This window comes from Aquila chrysaetos, chromosome 11 (genome assembly GCF_900496995.4).
Source record: "Aquila chrysaetos chrysaetos chromosome 11, bAquChr1.4, whole genome shotgun sequence".
NCBI lineage: Eukaryota > Metazoa > Chordata > Aves > Accipitriformes > Accipitridae > Aquila > Aquila chrysaetos.
Window position 1 is genome coordinate 25,180,793 of NC_044014.1, and position 15,498 is coordinate 25,196,290.

The 15,498-nt window shown below is 40.8% G+C and overlaps 1 protein-coding gene across 1 annotated transcript; it reads left to right on the top strand.

Moving 5' to 3' along the window:
- Positions 1-792: 792 nt before the first annotated feature.
- VDAC2 (voltage dependent anion channel 2) lies at positions 793-13,799 on the top strand. The gene is made up of 9 exons (XM_030030210.2): positions 793-919; positions 5,165-5,236; positions 6,284-6,333; positions 8,551-8,703; positions 8,792-8,844; positions 9,303-9,530; positions 10,764-10,914; positions 11,824-11,881; positions 12,726-13,799. The coding sequence occupies exons 2-9, from the start codon at positions 5,170-5,172 to the stop codon at positions 12,815-12,817; spliced, it is 852 nt and encodes a 283-aa protein (XP_029886070.1). The 5' UTR covers positions 793-919; positions 5,165-5,169; the 3' UTR covers positions 12,818-13,799.
- The last annotated feature ends 1,699 nt before the right edge of the window (positions 13,800-15,498 follow it).

Genomic DNA, 15,498 nt, shown 5'->3' on the forward strand with positions numbered 1-15,498 from the left:
AGAGCTCCGCAAGGGCTGGCCGCTGTGGGGAAGGGGTGCTGTGGGCTGAGGAGCAAGGGCTGCCTCCAACAAAAACGCCAGCGGTGCCACCTTGGCCGGCTGCGGAACGGGTCCCCGTGGCTGTTCCTAGGTGGAGGGCTTCACCGGTCGCTGTGCCCCGGCTGGAGGCAGGTGGGCCCCGAGAGGAAGACTCGCAGCTTCTCGGCAAGGGCAGTGGCCCTGGGCACGGGCCCTCCTCTAAGTACTGCCGGGCGCCGCACTTCAGCCTCCCGTCCCCATGTGGAGGAGAACGTCTATTTACTTAAGCTCTCCGAAGGAGGAGTGCTCCTTGGGTGCGGCCGCCGCCGAGGAGCCGGTACTAGCGGCGCCCTCTGCCCCCCGCGGGCGGCGCTGGGCTCCCCTGGCCCTCTCTGTCCCTCCACAGCTCCGCTCGCCCTGAAGAGCGGCACCCGAAGGCGGCGGCGGCCGCTCCCTCCGCCGCGCCTCAGCAGGCTGCGCCCTCCCGCCCCGCGGGCGCGGGGCGCGGCCGTTACCGCCCTCCCCCGCCGGGCGGCCCCGCCCTCCCGCAGGACCCCTCTCCGCCGCCGGGGCTGCCCCTCCGAGCGCCTGCCGGGCCGCCCTGCCCCCGCCCGGCTCCTCGCCGTGCCCTGTCTCCCCCGCTCCCCCCCCGTACTCTTTGCCTTCGTCTTCTCCTCCTTCCTTTCCGTTTTCTTCTGCTCCTTCTGCGTTCCTTTCCTTCGCTTTCCCTTCTTTCCCCATCTCTTTTTTCCTTCTCTCTTCGGGCTTTTCTTCGATCGGTGTCTCCTTCACTTCGCCCTCCAGTGCCAGCGGCTGCAGCAGCGCGGCCTCCTCACGGCGAGACCCGCCCGCGCCCCCGGCCCCGCTCCGCCCGGCCTCGCCGCCCTCCCGCGCTAGCCAGGTGCCGGCCCGGGCCGCCGCCGGCCCCGCGGGGGCAGGGGAAGCGGGCGGGGCTCACCCGTGCGCGAGCGGGCGGAGGAGGGCCGCGCGGGGCTGGGGGCCGCGCGGGGGCGGCGGCGGGGGCGCCTTCCCCCGCGCCCCGGCTAACGGCGGGGCGGGCGGGCGGGGGGTTTTCGGCACGCGTTGCCTCCTTCCGCTCCCCCCCGCCGCCGTGGCCGCCGCGCCCTCCTCGGCGTGCGGGCCCGGGCCGCGGTTACATAAAGGGCGGCGGGGAGGGCGCGGCGGGGAGGGCGGGGGTCAGGCCGGGATGCCCAAGATGGCCGCGTGGAGGAGTTCACCTTGCAGCGGCAGCGGGCGCCGCTCGCCCTGGCGGCGGGCCTGGCGGCGGCGGCGGCGGCGGCGGGCCTGGGAGCGGGGGAAGGGGCTGGCGCGGGGCGCCGCCGCCCGGGCCCTTCCCTGGAAGGGTGTGCCGCCTCCCCACGCGTCTCGGCCTGGCTTTTCGCATCCCCGTTTTCCCTTTCGGTGCCCTTCTCTTCTGGCAGGCTCTGCTTTACCCCTGCTTTCGGTTTCTGAACACCAAGTTCGCTTTCGGATGTGTAATTTTCTTTCCCTTCTTCGTAGAGTCTCTAAGTTGGTCTAGCTATGGCTACTAGATTAGCGTGCCCACCCCCAAGATGCAAGTAGGGAGAGAGCTGAAGCAAGGGTAGTGAGGTGGTTTGTTGGTTTTTCTTTTTTTTTTTTTTTTTGTTTCTTTTTTAAGCTTTAGTAGCTGTGTAAGTCTAAAGGTCAGTGGCACGTCCAATATATATTAACCGAGCATTTTTTTGAATGATACCAATTTCTCTGTTGCTATTTACACTACTGGAATACAATTTCAGTGTAGTTACTGCCATTTTTTTTTAAATTGCATGAGTACTTAGGTTTTTTTTATTATAGCCTGATCTAGCCTCTATTCTGAGATCTTAAAAATTGTTAGAAATCTCTATAGAACTCCTTGGCATTCCTTTAATTGCAGGGTGTGAGAGAGTTTTGAAATATCACCTCGAAGGAAAACTGTGATGTAATAATTCTGATAACATTAATACATTTTCTGTTCTTAGGATGAGGGTTTTTTTTTCCTTTTACAGAAGAAGAAGAAAGCATGTTTGTGGCTCTTGAGTAACAGATTAATTAAACTTCTGGTTTTAGGGTGGCATGAAACAAAAATCAGGGTGGAGCTCCCACTTGATTCAAGTAGATTCTGTGTTTTTTGAAATGAGGAATAAGATTATCTGATAGTTGCTTTCACAACAAACCTCTCCTTGTTAAATGGTACTTATATTTTAGTCACTTCTAGTTATTAGTTTTTAAGTGAAAGATACTTCAAAATAAGGTTGAAGAAAATTACTTCTGATTATAAGAATTTGCAAATTTAGGTAACTTGCCAATATTGGAGGACACAGCAATGATTTTTTTTTTTTTTTGGGGGGGGGGGGCCCTGTTTTCATATAATGAGCATTCTGATGGTGGCACTGGCTTATCAGGTATTTAGTATACCCCAAATTAACTCTTGCTTTCCCCCTTTGTCCTCATCTATCCCTGTTAGTATAGGATTAGAACAGCAGTGTGACAGTTGTACACTGTTTTAACTTTTTATCACAAAACTTGCATCTGTAGGCTGGAATGTCTGACAAATACTCATTGGTTTCCTTGCAGTGGGAAGGATGCTTAGTTAGGCCAGACAAAATGGCAACATCCTTTTTACTGTAGTAGTCCTTTGAATTTAGACACAGATACCAGTTTGTTAACTTCTCAGGACATTACTGCTTAGCATAAATCTGTTGTCTGTATTGGTTGTCTAGTCAGATTGGAAACATTGAAAACAAAAGTAAAAAGCTCATTTATTTATATTGTAAAAGCATGTCTGTGCTAAAGGCTAGTATAAAACTTTAAAACTAGAAATAGTTATTCTGAAGATGCTAGTTAGAAGTGAGACCTATTCATTAAAGGAAAAATACATAGCTAAACCTTCTCTAAATTATTTCAAACTGCTAAGAATTGTGCAGTTGCTGTACAGCAGAAATTTAGAGGGGAAAGCAGTTTCCCACACTTTCTTGTAATTTGGTCTACCACCTGCTGCTTTTTATTTAATAAATACTAAGAACCATTTAATATCTTATCACCAGGATTAGTATCTGTTCTGCTATATATTTGTTTTTTTCCTCAAGACTTATTTATTATGGACTTGACTTGGGCTAAGCCTTTTTAAGCTTCAAGTGCACTAAGTAATTTTCAGGGCGGTTTTTTTTTTTAAGGGACAGATTACTTTAACTCTATGGAAAGACAGACTTTATGTTCTTGAGCAAGCGATGGCTGTCTTGCTCTAGTGACCTGGTTCTAGAGTTTAGAACTCCTTACTAAAGAAGTTTTTTTTAACTTTTCTTTTTTAGTTAAACTATGAATATAAGTGTTTTTGTTCAGAGGAGGTTGAAGTTATCTTGTAGTTTAGGGAGGGTGAAGTAACGTACTCTGGAAAACTGCATTAGAAATTGTAGAAGGATAAGAAACAGTCTTGTGCCTTGCCATTGCTTGCTAAAATAGTGTGGGGGTTTTTTTTTTTAATAGTTGCAGTTCATACAGTTAGGCTGTATATGGCAGGTGTAATTAGGGTAGGTGTTGTTTTTTGTTTTTGTTTTTGTTTTTTTTAATGTGGATGCTATTCTGAAACAACAGTCTGTTTAGTGAAATGGTGCCCCAAAGGAAATTTTTTTGAATTGGGTGTTCTAGGAAAGTTTTCCCTTTATGTAGATAAGGCCATGAAAAGATAGAAATAAACTTTTTGGGGGGGGGGGGCGGGCAGTGGGGAAGCTTGCCTTGATCCTGTGTTACTGAATACACTTAGGATCTTGTGGAGATCTGCAGAAGATAAGCAATTCTATAGCCAGGTGTTGAAAATTTATATATTGGTTAAAAGTACTATATAAAAATGAAAGTAATCTTTTCTGCTTTCAGTTGAAAGTTAACATGTGAGGGTACTGCCCTTGTAGGTTTTGAGGTCCTGAAGATATTTTTCCATTTACTTAAAAAAAAAAATCCAAAAAAGCACCCATGCAAGAGCAAGACAAACAGTCGATTATGTTAATCTGACTTTCTCTGCAGAACAAATGTGACCAATCAGTTTGAAAAGATAAGAGAAGATTTTTGTTTGCTTTTGTTAACCTTTTTGTGGTGCTTATCTAGTTAGTTTCATTGTTGTTCCCCAACCCCCTCTCACAGCATGGGGGGAGTCATTAACTCTTTGAAATATACTGTGCTTTCTGTATTTTAAAACTTTAAAATACAGTGCCTCTGCAATAGTGGCCTTTTGCTGTTGAAATCATGGGAAAACAGACACTGAAGGAAGGTCCAGACAGAGTATCTTCACACAGAGGAGAAACATACAGGCCTGTGTGAGACCTTAGGCTGATATCTATCCATCGGGCCAGGGGGGCTGGCTCATAGCTAGTCTTGAATGACAGGTTCATTAACAGTGAGATTGCCAGAGGCTCCCCGTCTGAGAAAGGGACTTTTTAAAAGAGCTTTTCTCACTGACCCAGCACTCCTACTACTTGTTTGTTTTAAACTGGCAAGACAACAGCCAAACTTAAACTCTTGTACATTGCGGGGGGGAGGGGGGGGGGGGGGGGCAGGCGGAGGGACGGACTTAATCAGATTGCTCGTTAGTTAGTGGCTTAGACATTCCTTTTAAAATTGTATGTCTACCATTTAAAATATGGGGCAAATGGTGTTGCAAAACAGATACGCACTCTATTACATTTCGAAAATAAAACCTGGTAGGTCCTTTCAGGTAATTTTCATAAGCATCTGTCAAATTTGACTGTGGAACTTCAGGAAATAACTCTCTGCATTATAGTTTGTCAAATTTCCAGTTTCCTGGTTTTTGGTGGTAACTGCCAGCTCTGGAAATGTGAGCTATTACTTGATTTCTGGTAATTAAATAAGTATGGAGAAATTACTTGAAAAAATTGGGAACTGGGTGGTCTTGTAATTCTTCTCTACAAGCAGATTACCTAACCTGAGAAAACATTCAGTGTTCACAGTGACCATCACTGAAAATCTGTAGGTGTTTCACAGAATACTGTAATTGTTTGAGCCATCTATTAACTGCCTTCATATATGAATCTACCTTGAAGAGTATCTTTGTAGCATTTTTTTGTGTGTGCGCAGTGGTAAAAGGTTCACTATTAATTAGCCTGTTACCTTTCAGTTCCAATGGCGATTCCTCCATCATATGTAGACCTTGGCAAATCTGCCAGAGATATCTTCAATAAAGGATATGGTAAGAATAGTACCTTTTATAAAACATGGTGTTTGTGGTGCAGCAATGAATTGCCTTTCTAAGCCTGCATGTAAAATTGAGTGCTCAAATGCCTGTGTTTTGGGGGAGGGGGGGAAGGTGTGTTGTTTTTATATCATTACTGTCAACTAACAGATCATTGGAGGCTTTTTTGAGCTGTTTTGATGTGAAGTCTGTTAAATACTACTGCTTTAGCCAGATAAATGTCAGAGGTGTACAAGTATGCAAGAATGCAAGCATCAAGTGTGATTTAACTTGGGAGTACACCTTGTTCACCAATCTCTGTGCCACAACATTTGTTGATGTACAAAGGGATATATACCACTGCAACATTATAGCCTTTTTTGGATTAGAAAGAGGAATAGCTATTGGAATGAAGAATCCTTCAACATTTAAAAATGCTTTAATACCAAGCAGTTGCATAGTTAAATTCTGCTTTATTACAGTGCTGTTTCTTTCTGTTTTTTGGGAATGCATGTGGGGGCTTTTTTACCAAGCCTGTCACTCAGCTCTAAGGGTAACAATGTGAATTAACACTCCCATAAAATCTACTTATATTACACTTCCAATGGCTGTGTATTTCCCAGTGACTTCACTTTTACGATTTTTTTACTTTGAGATATTTCTTCTTGGTGCTGAGACACAAATATTACGCATTGGGATAGCTCTTCGAGTGGCATTGACTACAAAGCTGATGCCATCTCACGAACAGAAAAGAATGCATTTTTTCTGTCACTAAATTTACTCTTGAAGTCATCGTTTGGTAGTTAAATGTACACTGTACAACTGAGAGGCTACTCCCCACCTTCTGTGTGGTGATAGAACAGAACTCCTGGCTTATTCTGAAGTGGCCTCCTCTACCCACTGTGACATCTAAAATTTGAGTGTTACTGAAGTCAGCCTATGGTTGTTTTTCTATATGTATATATGTGGCACGATGCTGAGACTGCTTGGAAAACCAGCTTCTTCGAAAATGTGCATGGTCTTAGTTAAAGCCTACTGGTGTAACTTTGACTTCTGTTTGTTAAGGTTTTGGGTTGGTGAAACTGGATGTGAAAACAAAATCTGCAAGCGGAGTGGTGAGTTTAAATACCTTTCATTCATTATATTTATTTTCTGGGCATGTTCTGATATTTAATTAGAAAGGACACCTTCCAGATGCTCTTAAGTAGTTTATAGGTTATATGAATGATAAACTTTTGGTGTAAAATAATTTCAGAAGCCCCTAAAGATCTGACTTTATTCTGAATGTAACAGGGGTATCCCACTGCTTAGTAATCTTCATAAAATAAAAATGTTTATTAGTTGTCCCTCATGTTATGTCTGAAGGTGAACGAATAGCTGACACATTTTTTAAGTATTTTAATATATCAATCATAGGACACAGATAGTATTTGTATTTGGTGGAGACTTCTGGCATCTTGATGCTTGTTTGAAGCAGTTGACATTGGATTAGCACATTGAATCTTTGGCTCCTCTTTAAAGGTATTAAAGTGTTGCAGTAATGTTCCATGCAAGATGTCTTGGTCATGCAAGCAGTGCCTCCTGTAACTTCTATCTGTTTCTAGAGTAAACTTTGCAAGATATAAAGGTAGTTTGGGTGGTTTTATTTTCCCCCGTAACTGGAAGCTTTTACAGTGTAACTGGCTGTTAGAAACAAGGTGCCTGGGTTATATGCTGTGTTTTTTCTAGAAGTCTATCCCAACTGAAGCGTAGTTTGCAAGAGCCCTATTGTAGATGTAGTTGTTCTTATTTTATCTTGTTTCTTTTGAGGACTACCAGTAATACTGGTAAAACTCTGAAAAATCCAAGCCCTCATGTGAATCCTCTGTTATAAGCCGTCCTTCCCAGGAGGAAAAAGTGCTGGCATATATGTAATGTAGATGTTTTAAAGCAGAGATAAGAGATAATGTAATAATTTGCTGCTCCTGAAGCTATTACTACAATGGTTGCCGTCACAAGCTGAAGGTTTTTGGACTTCAGGTTGTGTAGTCCCTGTCACTTGCCAAGAAATAGACCTTACTACAGTTACGCAACTGTGTGGATGGTTTAGTGGTTCACTAACATAATACAAGTAAATGTCTTGGTCATGGTTAAATTTGATCAGCCACCATTAAAGAACAGTCTCGTGCCCTTGTGATGTACAGTAGGTCTTGGGCTCTGAGAATATGAATGCTTAAGGACTTGTGATTTCAAATCAGTGTTTACTTCTGGGGGAGGTGAGTGTGAGGAGTTGATTTGAAAATAATACTGAGCATGGAGGAAGTCAGAGATCAAAATTCTGATTTATATGTTTTTAAGAGTTGAAATAACAAACTTTTAAATCATAAGGGCAATAATATTTCAGTGAAAAGAGCTCCTTAACATATATTTGCAAACAAGACTTCCACTTCTACTAGGTATTGCCTTTAATTTCTGAATAGTGGTACACAGAAATTATTCATTCTGTTCTTTGTGAGAATCCAAATAGTGAGAGACATGGACTACTTAGTTTAATAAGGAGGTGTGAGTGATATTGCAACTTTTAAATATTTTCAAGAATTCCAGGTAAGACTCTACCAGAAGCATAAAATCAGACTGTTACCTTAGCTTACAATTCCAACATGAATGTTCTTCCTGTGTGTCATTAAACCAAAGTGTCAGGGGAATTTTATATATGTCAGTAAAAACACAGGTGCCTATGGCTTGTGTGAAAGGCTGGTGCATTCATTGGATTGAGAACTCTCTTAAAAAGCAACGAAAAACCTCAAACCAAACAAGAAACTGAACTGTCATCCACCCCCAGTTTGAAAAATGATGGCATTCTATGGCATTTTACAGTTGTACATAATTTATCTTCGGAGATGGTTGACTGGAATGATGAAAATACATGTGATCCTTCAAGAATTTTACTGGAATTGTGCTATGTACCTTATAGTGTGCTTGGCTCTTGGTTTGATTTTTAATTTGCTCATTAGGAGTATCAGACTCAACCTTATATTTCAAGAACTTGTTTCTGCTTTTAAGGAGAATACTTACGGTAACTACTGTCTTGCTTCTGAGTTATGATGCAAACCTGTACGTTTTGTAATAGTGGCAGAAACATTGCAGTTGAGATGGGGAGAGGGCATAGATCGTCTAGTTCTTGTCCATGTTGTGTCCCCTTCTCCCACAAGTTGTCTAATATTGTTGAACTAGTTGCATAGAATAACAAGATCCTAGTGTTTGCTGAATAAAAGTATTTTCTCTTTTGGCACTGTGTAATGCTTTCAGAATCACATGTATCTTCTGTATAACATGGACACTGTCCTTTTTAGGAATTCACAACATCTGGTTCGTCGAACACAGACACTGGAAAAGTGAATGGGAGCTTGGAGACCAAATACAAGTGGGCTGAGTATGGGCTGACTTTCACAGAAAAATGGAACACAGATAACACTCTGGGAACAGAAATTGCAATTGAAGATCAGGTAATAGATTGGGAGAGTATTTATTTGTTTTATTTAAGTAGCAGGACTGAATTTATAGGTTTATCTTATCTTCTTCCCCTTCAATTAGATTGCCAAAGGCTTGAAGTTGACATTTGATACAACTTTCTCACCAAATACAGGGTAAGAATTGTTAACCTTTTTACCTTGTTTAGGGCAGTGACAACACCCATGGTCAGTAAATGTTTATCTGGTCTGTTGTATTGACAGAGATGTTTGTATGGTTTGCTGTTGATCCAAGTTAGCAAATCCCAATGCTAAAGGCTTCTTCTGCTCTTTAGCATCATATCTTATTCTACGGGGTTAGTACTGGGCATTTCACAATGGCCCACTTCGCTTGTTTTCTGGGATAGAAATACTTGGAAGAATGCGGGAAGCATGGAAATGCCTCTGCATTCATCACAGAATGCCTGTTTGCAGTAGCCCTGTGCTCTTGTAATGGGCTGGCTGTGCTTTGGCCCAGTTTAGAGGATGCATGTAGGTGGCATTTAGATACATTGTGTAGAGTCATATGGCTCGAATTTGGCAGTTCACTGAGGAAGATCAAGCCTTGTCTTAAGATAACTGTTTCTCTGTTTCAGAAAGAAAAGTGGTAAAATTAAGTCAGCTTATAAACGTGAATGCCTAAACCTAGGTTGTGATGTTGACTTTGATTTTGCTGGGCCTGCAATCCATGGTTCGGCTGTCTTTGGTTATGAAGGCTGGCTTGCTGGTTATCAGATGACTTTTGATAGTGCCAAATCCAAATTGACAAGAAATAACTTCTCTGTGGGTTACAAGACTGGAGACTTCCAACTGCACACTAATGTGTAAGTACTGAAAATTGTGTCCAGATTTACAGAAGCAGGCTTTCTCTACCTTTCCTTCTAGTCAGAATACAAATGCTTGAAATACCAAGAGGTGGTTGCAAGGCCATTAAGCGAAGTGGTTTTTTCAATAGGAAACTCTAAATAAATGATAAATGTTACTTTGTATCTCTTTTTCAAAGCAGTAAATACTGGTGGCTTGTTAGCACTTACAGCCTAATATATGCTACAGCTTACTAAATACTGAAGTACATGCAAATTGGAAGTGCAATAGTTCAGTTATGCAGAGCTGATCATAATGCTTTTTCCAGCTTTCCCATTACACTGAATTGTATCTGACTATAATTTAAAGGGCAGTAGATTGTTAGAGGTAGTAATTAGCATTGCACTGTTTAAGTAGGCCATTAGTAGTTTCTGGAGCAAGACTAGAGCTTTGCTTTTGGACTTTTTGAGTAGGTTCATCTTCTTGCCTCTCTGGGATGAAGAGCTCATGAAACACTTAGAGTATAACTGAACAAATGTAAGACATCTTGTTTATGAATTTTCTTAACACTTGCTGCCTTCAGATCTTAAGTGTTCTTCAGAGCAAGCTGATCAAAACCTACTGAAGAACATAGTGTTTTCAATACAAGTTAATAAAAATTGGCATTGTTCTAGTGCATTTAGTTAGGAAATTACTTATTTGATTTTTGAGGTAGAAGTTTGTCCCTTTTGGAGGGGGAGGGTGGTGATTGTGTCTGTCTGGGTTTGTGGAAGTTGAGGTGTATGGGAGGAAGCTACAAAACACTATGGTCTGGGCTGTAGGAATTGTGTTTCAGTTTACTAATATCAATCAATGTGACAGATTTTTGAAAAGGTCATCTAATTCTTTAGGAATATCATATGTATTCAATAATCCTAGAATTCAGAATGCCCGTTTTCTAACTATTAACATTTATCTGTTAGTTTTGTAAGGATGTGATCTGGGATTACATTCAAGTACTTAGCTCAACATTAGTGTGAGAATTAGCTGTAGCGTACTGAAATACCTTCCCCCCCCCCCCCCCCCCCATGAATTATTGCAGTTTAATTTTGCCCTGAAGCCTTTGTTCTTCTCCCCTTCTCCTGTCGAAAAATGTGAAACAACTCAAACTTCTGGAATTCTCATTTCTATAAAAATTTGAAGTAGTTTTAAAAAAAAAAAAAAGTTGGGATTATGTAAATATAAGAAACTAACTTTTTTCTTAATTTGTGTAGCAATGATGGTTCAGAATTTGGTGGGTCAATTTACCAGAAAGTGAGTGACAATCTCGAAACTGCTGTAAACCTGGCTTGGACAGCAGGTAGCAACAGCACTCGCTTTGGCATTGCGGCTAAATACAAGTTGGATTCCACTGCTTCTATCTCTGTAAGTATGGCTCTAACCAAAAGGGTGATGCTAAGCACAGTGTATTTTCAGTTTCTGTGAATCTGTGTGTTATTAGTACAAAAGAAGGTAATAAGTCAGGAAGTCTTGTAGGAATTACTCTTACAATCCAGGCAGTTAAAATTAAACCAGCATTTAAATTCTGTAATGTTGCATACAGCAACTGCATACAGTCCATTTTAGAATCTGACTGTCAAATGTTGTGCTACTCTAGAGGACTTAATGTATTGACTTGAAAAAATTGAATAAAACCCTTCATGTCTAGTTCCATAAGTTTACAAAAATTTTTTTTTTTTAAACCAGTTTTTGGGGAGGTCTCTCACGTTCTTATGGTAAGAACTCTGGCAGTATGCAGAAAAGTTTTCTGTGTGTTATAAAGTTAGAATTGAAGCTGGATTGTTGGAATCGTCCTATAGAGGAAGTGATGCAAAGTGAGATAAATAATTTTGCACGTATTGTTTATGATGATACTGTGAAATGTTTGCTGCTTGACTGACTGGACCTGCAAGATAGTAATTCTTTTGTAATAATATTAACATGGAGGATTCTTCTGAAGTGGCTTGTTTTGGGAGACTGTGGTGGTAAATCGCTGTGGCCTTCTGAAGAGGGAGCAGTGGGGAAGTTCACCTGCCAAACTACATTCCAGTAACAGTTCTCCCTGCCCTTACATTCTGTCTGCTTTTAAATATGTTACTACTTCAGCTGTAAGTTGGGGGGCTAGAGCATAGCTGGGAAGAGAGAATCCAGTAAGCACAGTTATTGAAGGAACAAGTAAAATTTGGTTCAGTTGATAATGGCAGAGTTGCCATAGTTACTCTAGTTTCTGAATGGTGACAAAGAACTAATCAGTTACAACATTTCAATTGCTTTTGTCTTGGTTTTTTTTTTCAGGCAAAAGTGAACAATTCTAGTCTAGTTGGAGTGGGTTACACCCAGACCCTGAGGCCAGGTAAGGCTTATCACATGAATTATGTCACAGATGTATCTTCTATGCATCACAAAGAAAATGTTTGAGATCTATGCATTTATATCCATATATAGAACTATTTCCCTTCAGAATAATTTTGTCTTGAAGCCAAAGTAGGTGTTTTACAGTAGCTTATGTTGAACATCAAACCTTTATCTAAACAAGACAAATTCCACTGTATCTAGTGGTGCATCATATTCCTCATTGATTTGCGTAGGATTGGACTGCATTGTGTTTGATAGCTTAGCTTTAGGCTGTGCAAAGCAGTCTTTTTTTTAGCTTTACTTTCTTGAGTCATATCTGACCTGAATGATAGCAGGTCTTGAAATAATGATTAATCATCAAAAGGATGCACTTCCTGCTCTTCATATTTGGTAAAAAAACCTCTAGAATTTATCTTGTTCTGCTTAAATATGAAAATACCTGTTAATGCTATATTATCATTGGTTAGTTCCTTCTTTGAAAACGAATAAAAATCATAGTTTCATTCCATCCCTTCCTTGGTACAAGTGTCTGTCTTTCTATGCATAACTTTCCTCCTTCTCTGCACACCTTAATGTAGAAAAGGAGAGCTCTTTTGTACTTACCAATTAGAGACTTTGTATATCTACTGTATAACATGGTATTTACAAAAAGCATCTAGCTTGATTCATATGACTACCTTTCAATAGATTTCATGGGTAAATAGATTTTTCTGTAGAAATCTTTAGAGGAAAGTAATGAAATGGAAAAAGAGCTGCAACTGGGACTTGTAATGACAGAGGTTGAGTTGCATGAAAGCTACTCTGATTGTATGTTGTAAACATGCTGTTTAAAAATCTTACAGGTGTGAAGCTTACACTGTCTGCCCTGATAGATGGAAAGAGCATCAATGCTGGTGGCCATAAACTTGGTCTTGGCCTGGAATTGGAGGCTTAAAAAGGCGAAGAAAACTGTTGCAGAGAAGGGATATCAGAAGAATTTGGCCTTAAAATGTATTTCCAATGTGACCAGCAGGCTTTTTTTTCCAAGAAGGATGACCTAGAACAAGAGCTGTATTTGAAGTATTTAGACAGTTACTTGTTAGCTGGTTTCTAGTTAAATTGGTTACCCATCTAGTTAAAATTCTGCATTAGTGCAGTCACTTAAACATTATTTAAATGTATTTAACTGTTTAATGCGCTACCCACAAATAATGAAATAGACATTTATGAAAACTGTACAATTGTGTGCATGTTTGTTTTTATGTTCCTTTTAACATTCGATATTGCCATTGAATGAAAAATGGATCAGTGGATGTTTTGAAATGAGGTCAACAGTTTTGTTAAATCACCTGAAGTAGAAATACATTTGGTATCCCAAGACAAATTATGAATAAAACAAGTACACACGCATACTTGTGCCTCAGATATTTTAAGAGTTAAGATATGAGGGTAGTGCTCAGTTAAGTTTTAATTTTTAACTTAATAATCCAAGAAGTAGTGCTCTATACCTTTGTGCAATTAAGGACCCCCACCCCACCCACAACAACACTGAATATAGATGGTTTTCATTGAACAGTTGGATTCCTCAAGCAAGTTGAATGTGCTTTTCTGTCAGGTAAGATTTGTCATGACACAACGGTTTAATTCCCCCTGTGTTCCATGGGCAAGATTTAATGCATTACTAGTTGGCCTCTTGATGCAAAGAGTGCAGAATTATGTACTCGGCACACAGACATTTAAGAACTGATCCTTGATGCTTTTGCCCAAGGGGTGAAAAACCTCACCACAAACACACCTTTTGCTTATACTTGTATGAAGTGAGATGTATCTCTGCAACTGAATGTAACAGTGTAATGGTGTAACAGCCTGCTTATCCCAACTGCTGTTGAGAGGTTTCTGCTTAAAATGACTGAAATAAAGGCTTAATTTTAAATGGAGATAGAGGAAAATGCATCCGATTTTGCTTTGCCTTTGACTGATAAATCTTGGCAGGTATCCATTTTAAGTCCAGAAACATGCAGAGTAATGGAAAAACTTGTGTGTGTTTTTCCAGGATAGAATTAAGAGAGAATAGAAGTATGAGGGATGTTTGGTCTGTGAACATAACATCCCTTAAAGTCAAACATAACTAGCTGTGAATGCTTTTAATGTGGAATATATTAAATACATGTAGTTACAGTGCTTACATTTAAGAATGGGGAATTACTGAGTTCAGAGGAGTGTCTCGAGCCTACTTCTTACAGTCTCTCATAGCTGAGAAGGGTGTCTTGATACTTAGTCTTGCAGTCTGTAGTTCACAGCAGCTCCCTTTATAGGGCGGGTGGCCAGCTTATGATCAGGAAGCTTTATCTCTGGTTTGCAAGCTGTGTTCAGTTCGTGCTGGATTAGACTTAACCCCCATAAAAGTCCTAGTGATTTGCTAGAGGTATTGTTCCATCCTGTATTGTTGCCCTCATACTCAAATTCTTGAGTTAAGTACTCTGTTGTAAACTGCCTCTGTTTAGGTTTTAGTTGTGGAGTAGCTGAGCCACCTTCTTTGCAGAAGATAGAGCAGGACTTAAGCTTCCAGCTTAGGCTCTTGTGCAGTCTTGCCAGTGTTTTGACTAGTTTTGTTACATGACAAAGAGAAGGCTTGGCAGCATTTGTGCTTTGGAGTACCTTTACTGCTGCTGTCACTAAATGCCCTTTTCTGAGGAGCACTTCCACCACTTAGTGATGGAAGAAGCATGTAAGATGCAATTTGTTGCTCTCTTTTTGCATGTTAACATTCGTAAACTATTTTTAATTTGAAGTGTTTTTATGTGCCAGACCACTTAAAGCTAGAGACTGTGTGGCCAGGCTTTTGAATTTTAGTATGGGTTCTTTTTAGTATAACCGTCTTTGGTGCCTCACAGAGTGTGTCCAGGCTGCTGCTTCTGGGGAAAAAAAAAAAAAAATTGTGTGCCTGTATCCATTGTCCAGCTGTAGCACCTGGGCAAATAAAGGAGACTGTCTTTTGCTTATGAATGATGCTTTGTTTGCCTCCTTAAACCACTATGGCTGCAACATTGATGTTTCTCAGTTTTTGGAAGCTTTTGATAGGGCTGTCATTGTCTGACACTTCTTTTTTTTTGGTGGTGGTGTTTTGTGTGTTTGGTTTGTGTGGTGTGTGTGGGGTTTGGTTTGGTTTGTGTTGTGTGGTGGTTTTGGTTTTTTGTTTGTTGTTTGGGTTTTTTGTTTGGTTTTTTGTTTTTTTTTTTTTTTAGTAACAGCTACTCTAACCTTTTTCTTCACTACCTGCTCAACTCTAGCTGTTTCTCCTGCGGTCACAAAATGGACAAGTGAAATTAAAAGCAGATATTGCAGTTTCTCTTCAACTCTTTGTACAAATTAATAATGGAAAGCTTGAATCTCTTCATTTTACTCTTCATGTGCATCACTTTACTAGTCCTCAGCCTTTAAACCTTAAGTAGCTTGATTCGTTATAATGCTGGTAGGCAACTAGAGAAATAAAAGGGCTCTGCAGTAGTTAAGACAATTGTGAAAATGTGAGTTTCCCTAAAATATTGTCATAAATCACTACTTTGAGCATGATAAGGAAGTTCAGTGTCTATCTCTTGACATCTCTCAAGTGAGGCTTAATAAAAATGGCTTTCA

What these genes read in the sequence shown, in the direction of transcription:
- VDAC2 (XM_030030210.2), top strand. Translation starts at nt 5,170, where the DNA reads ATGGCGATTCCTCCATCATATGTAGACCTTGGCAAATCTGCCAGAGAT. An exon ending in CAAAATCTGCAAGCGGAGTG is followed by an intron (nt 6,334 to 8,550) that starts GTGAGTTTAAAT and finishes TGTCCTTTTTAG; the next exon opens with GAATTCACAACATCTGGTTC. An exon ending in AAATTGCAATTGAAGATCAG is followed by an intron (nt 8,704 to 8,791) that starts GTAATAGATTGG and finishes CCCTTCAATTAG; the next exon opens with ATTGCCAAAGGCTTGAAGTT.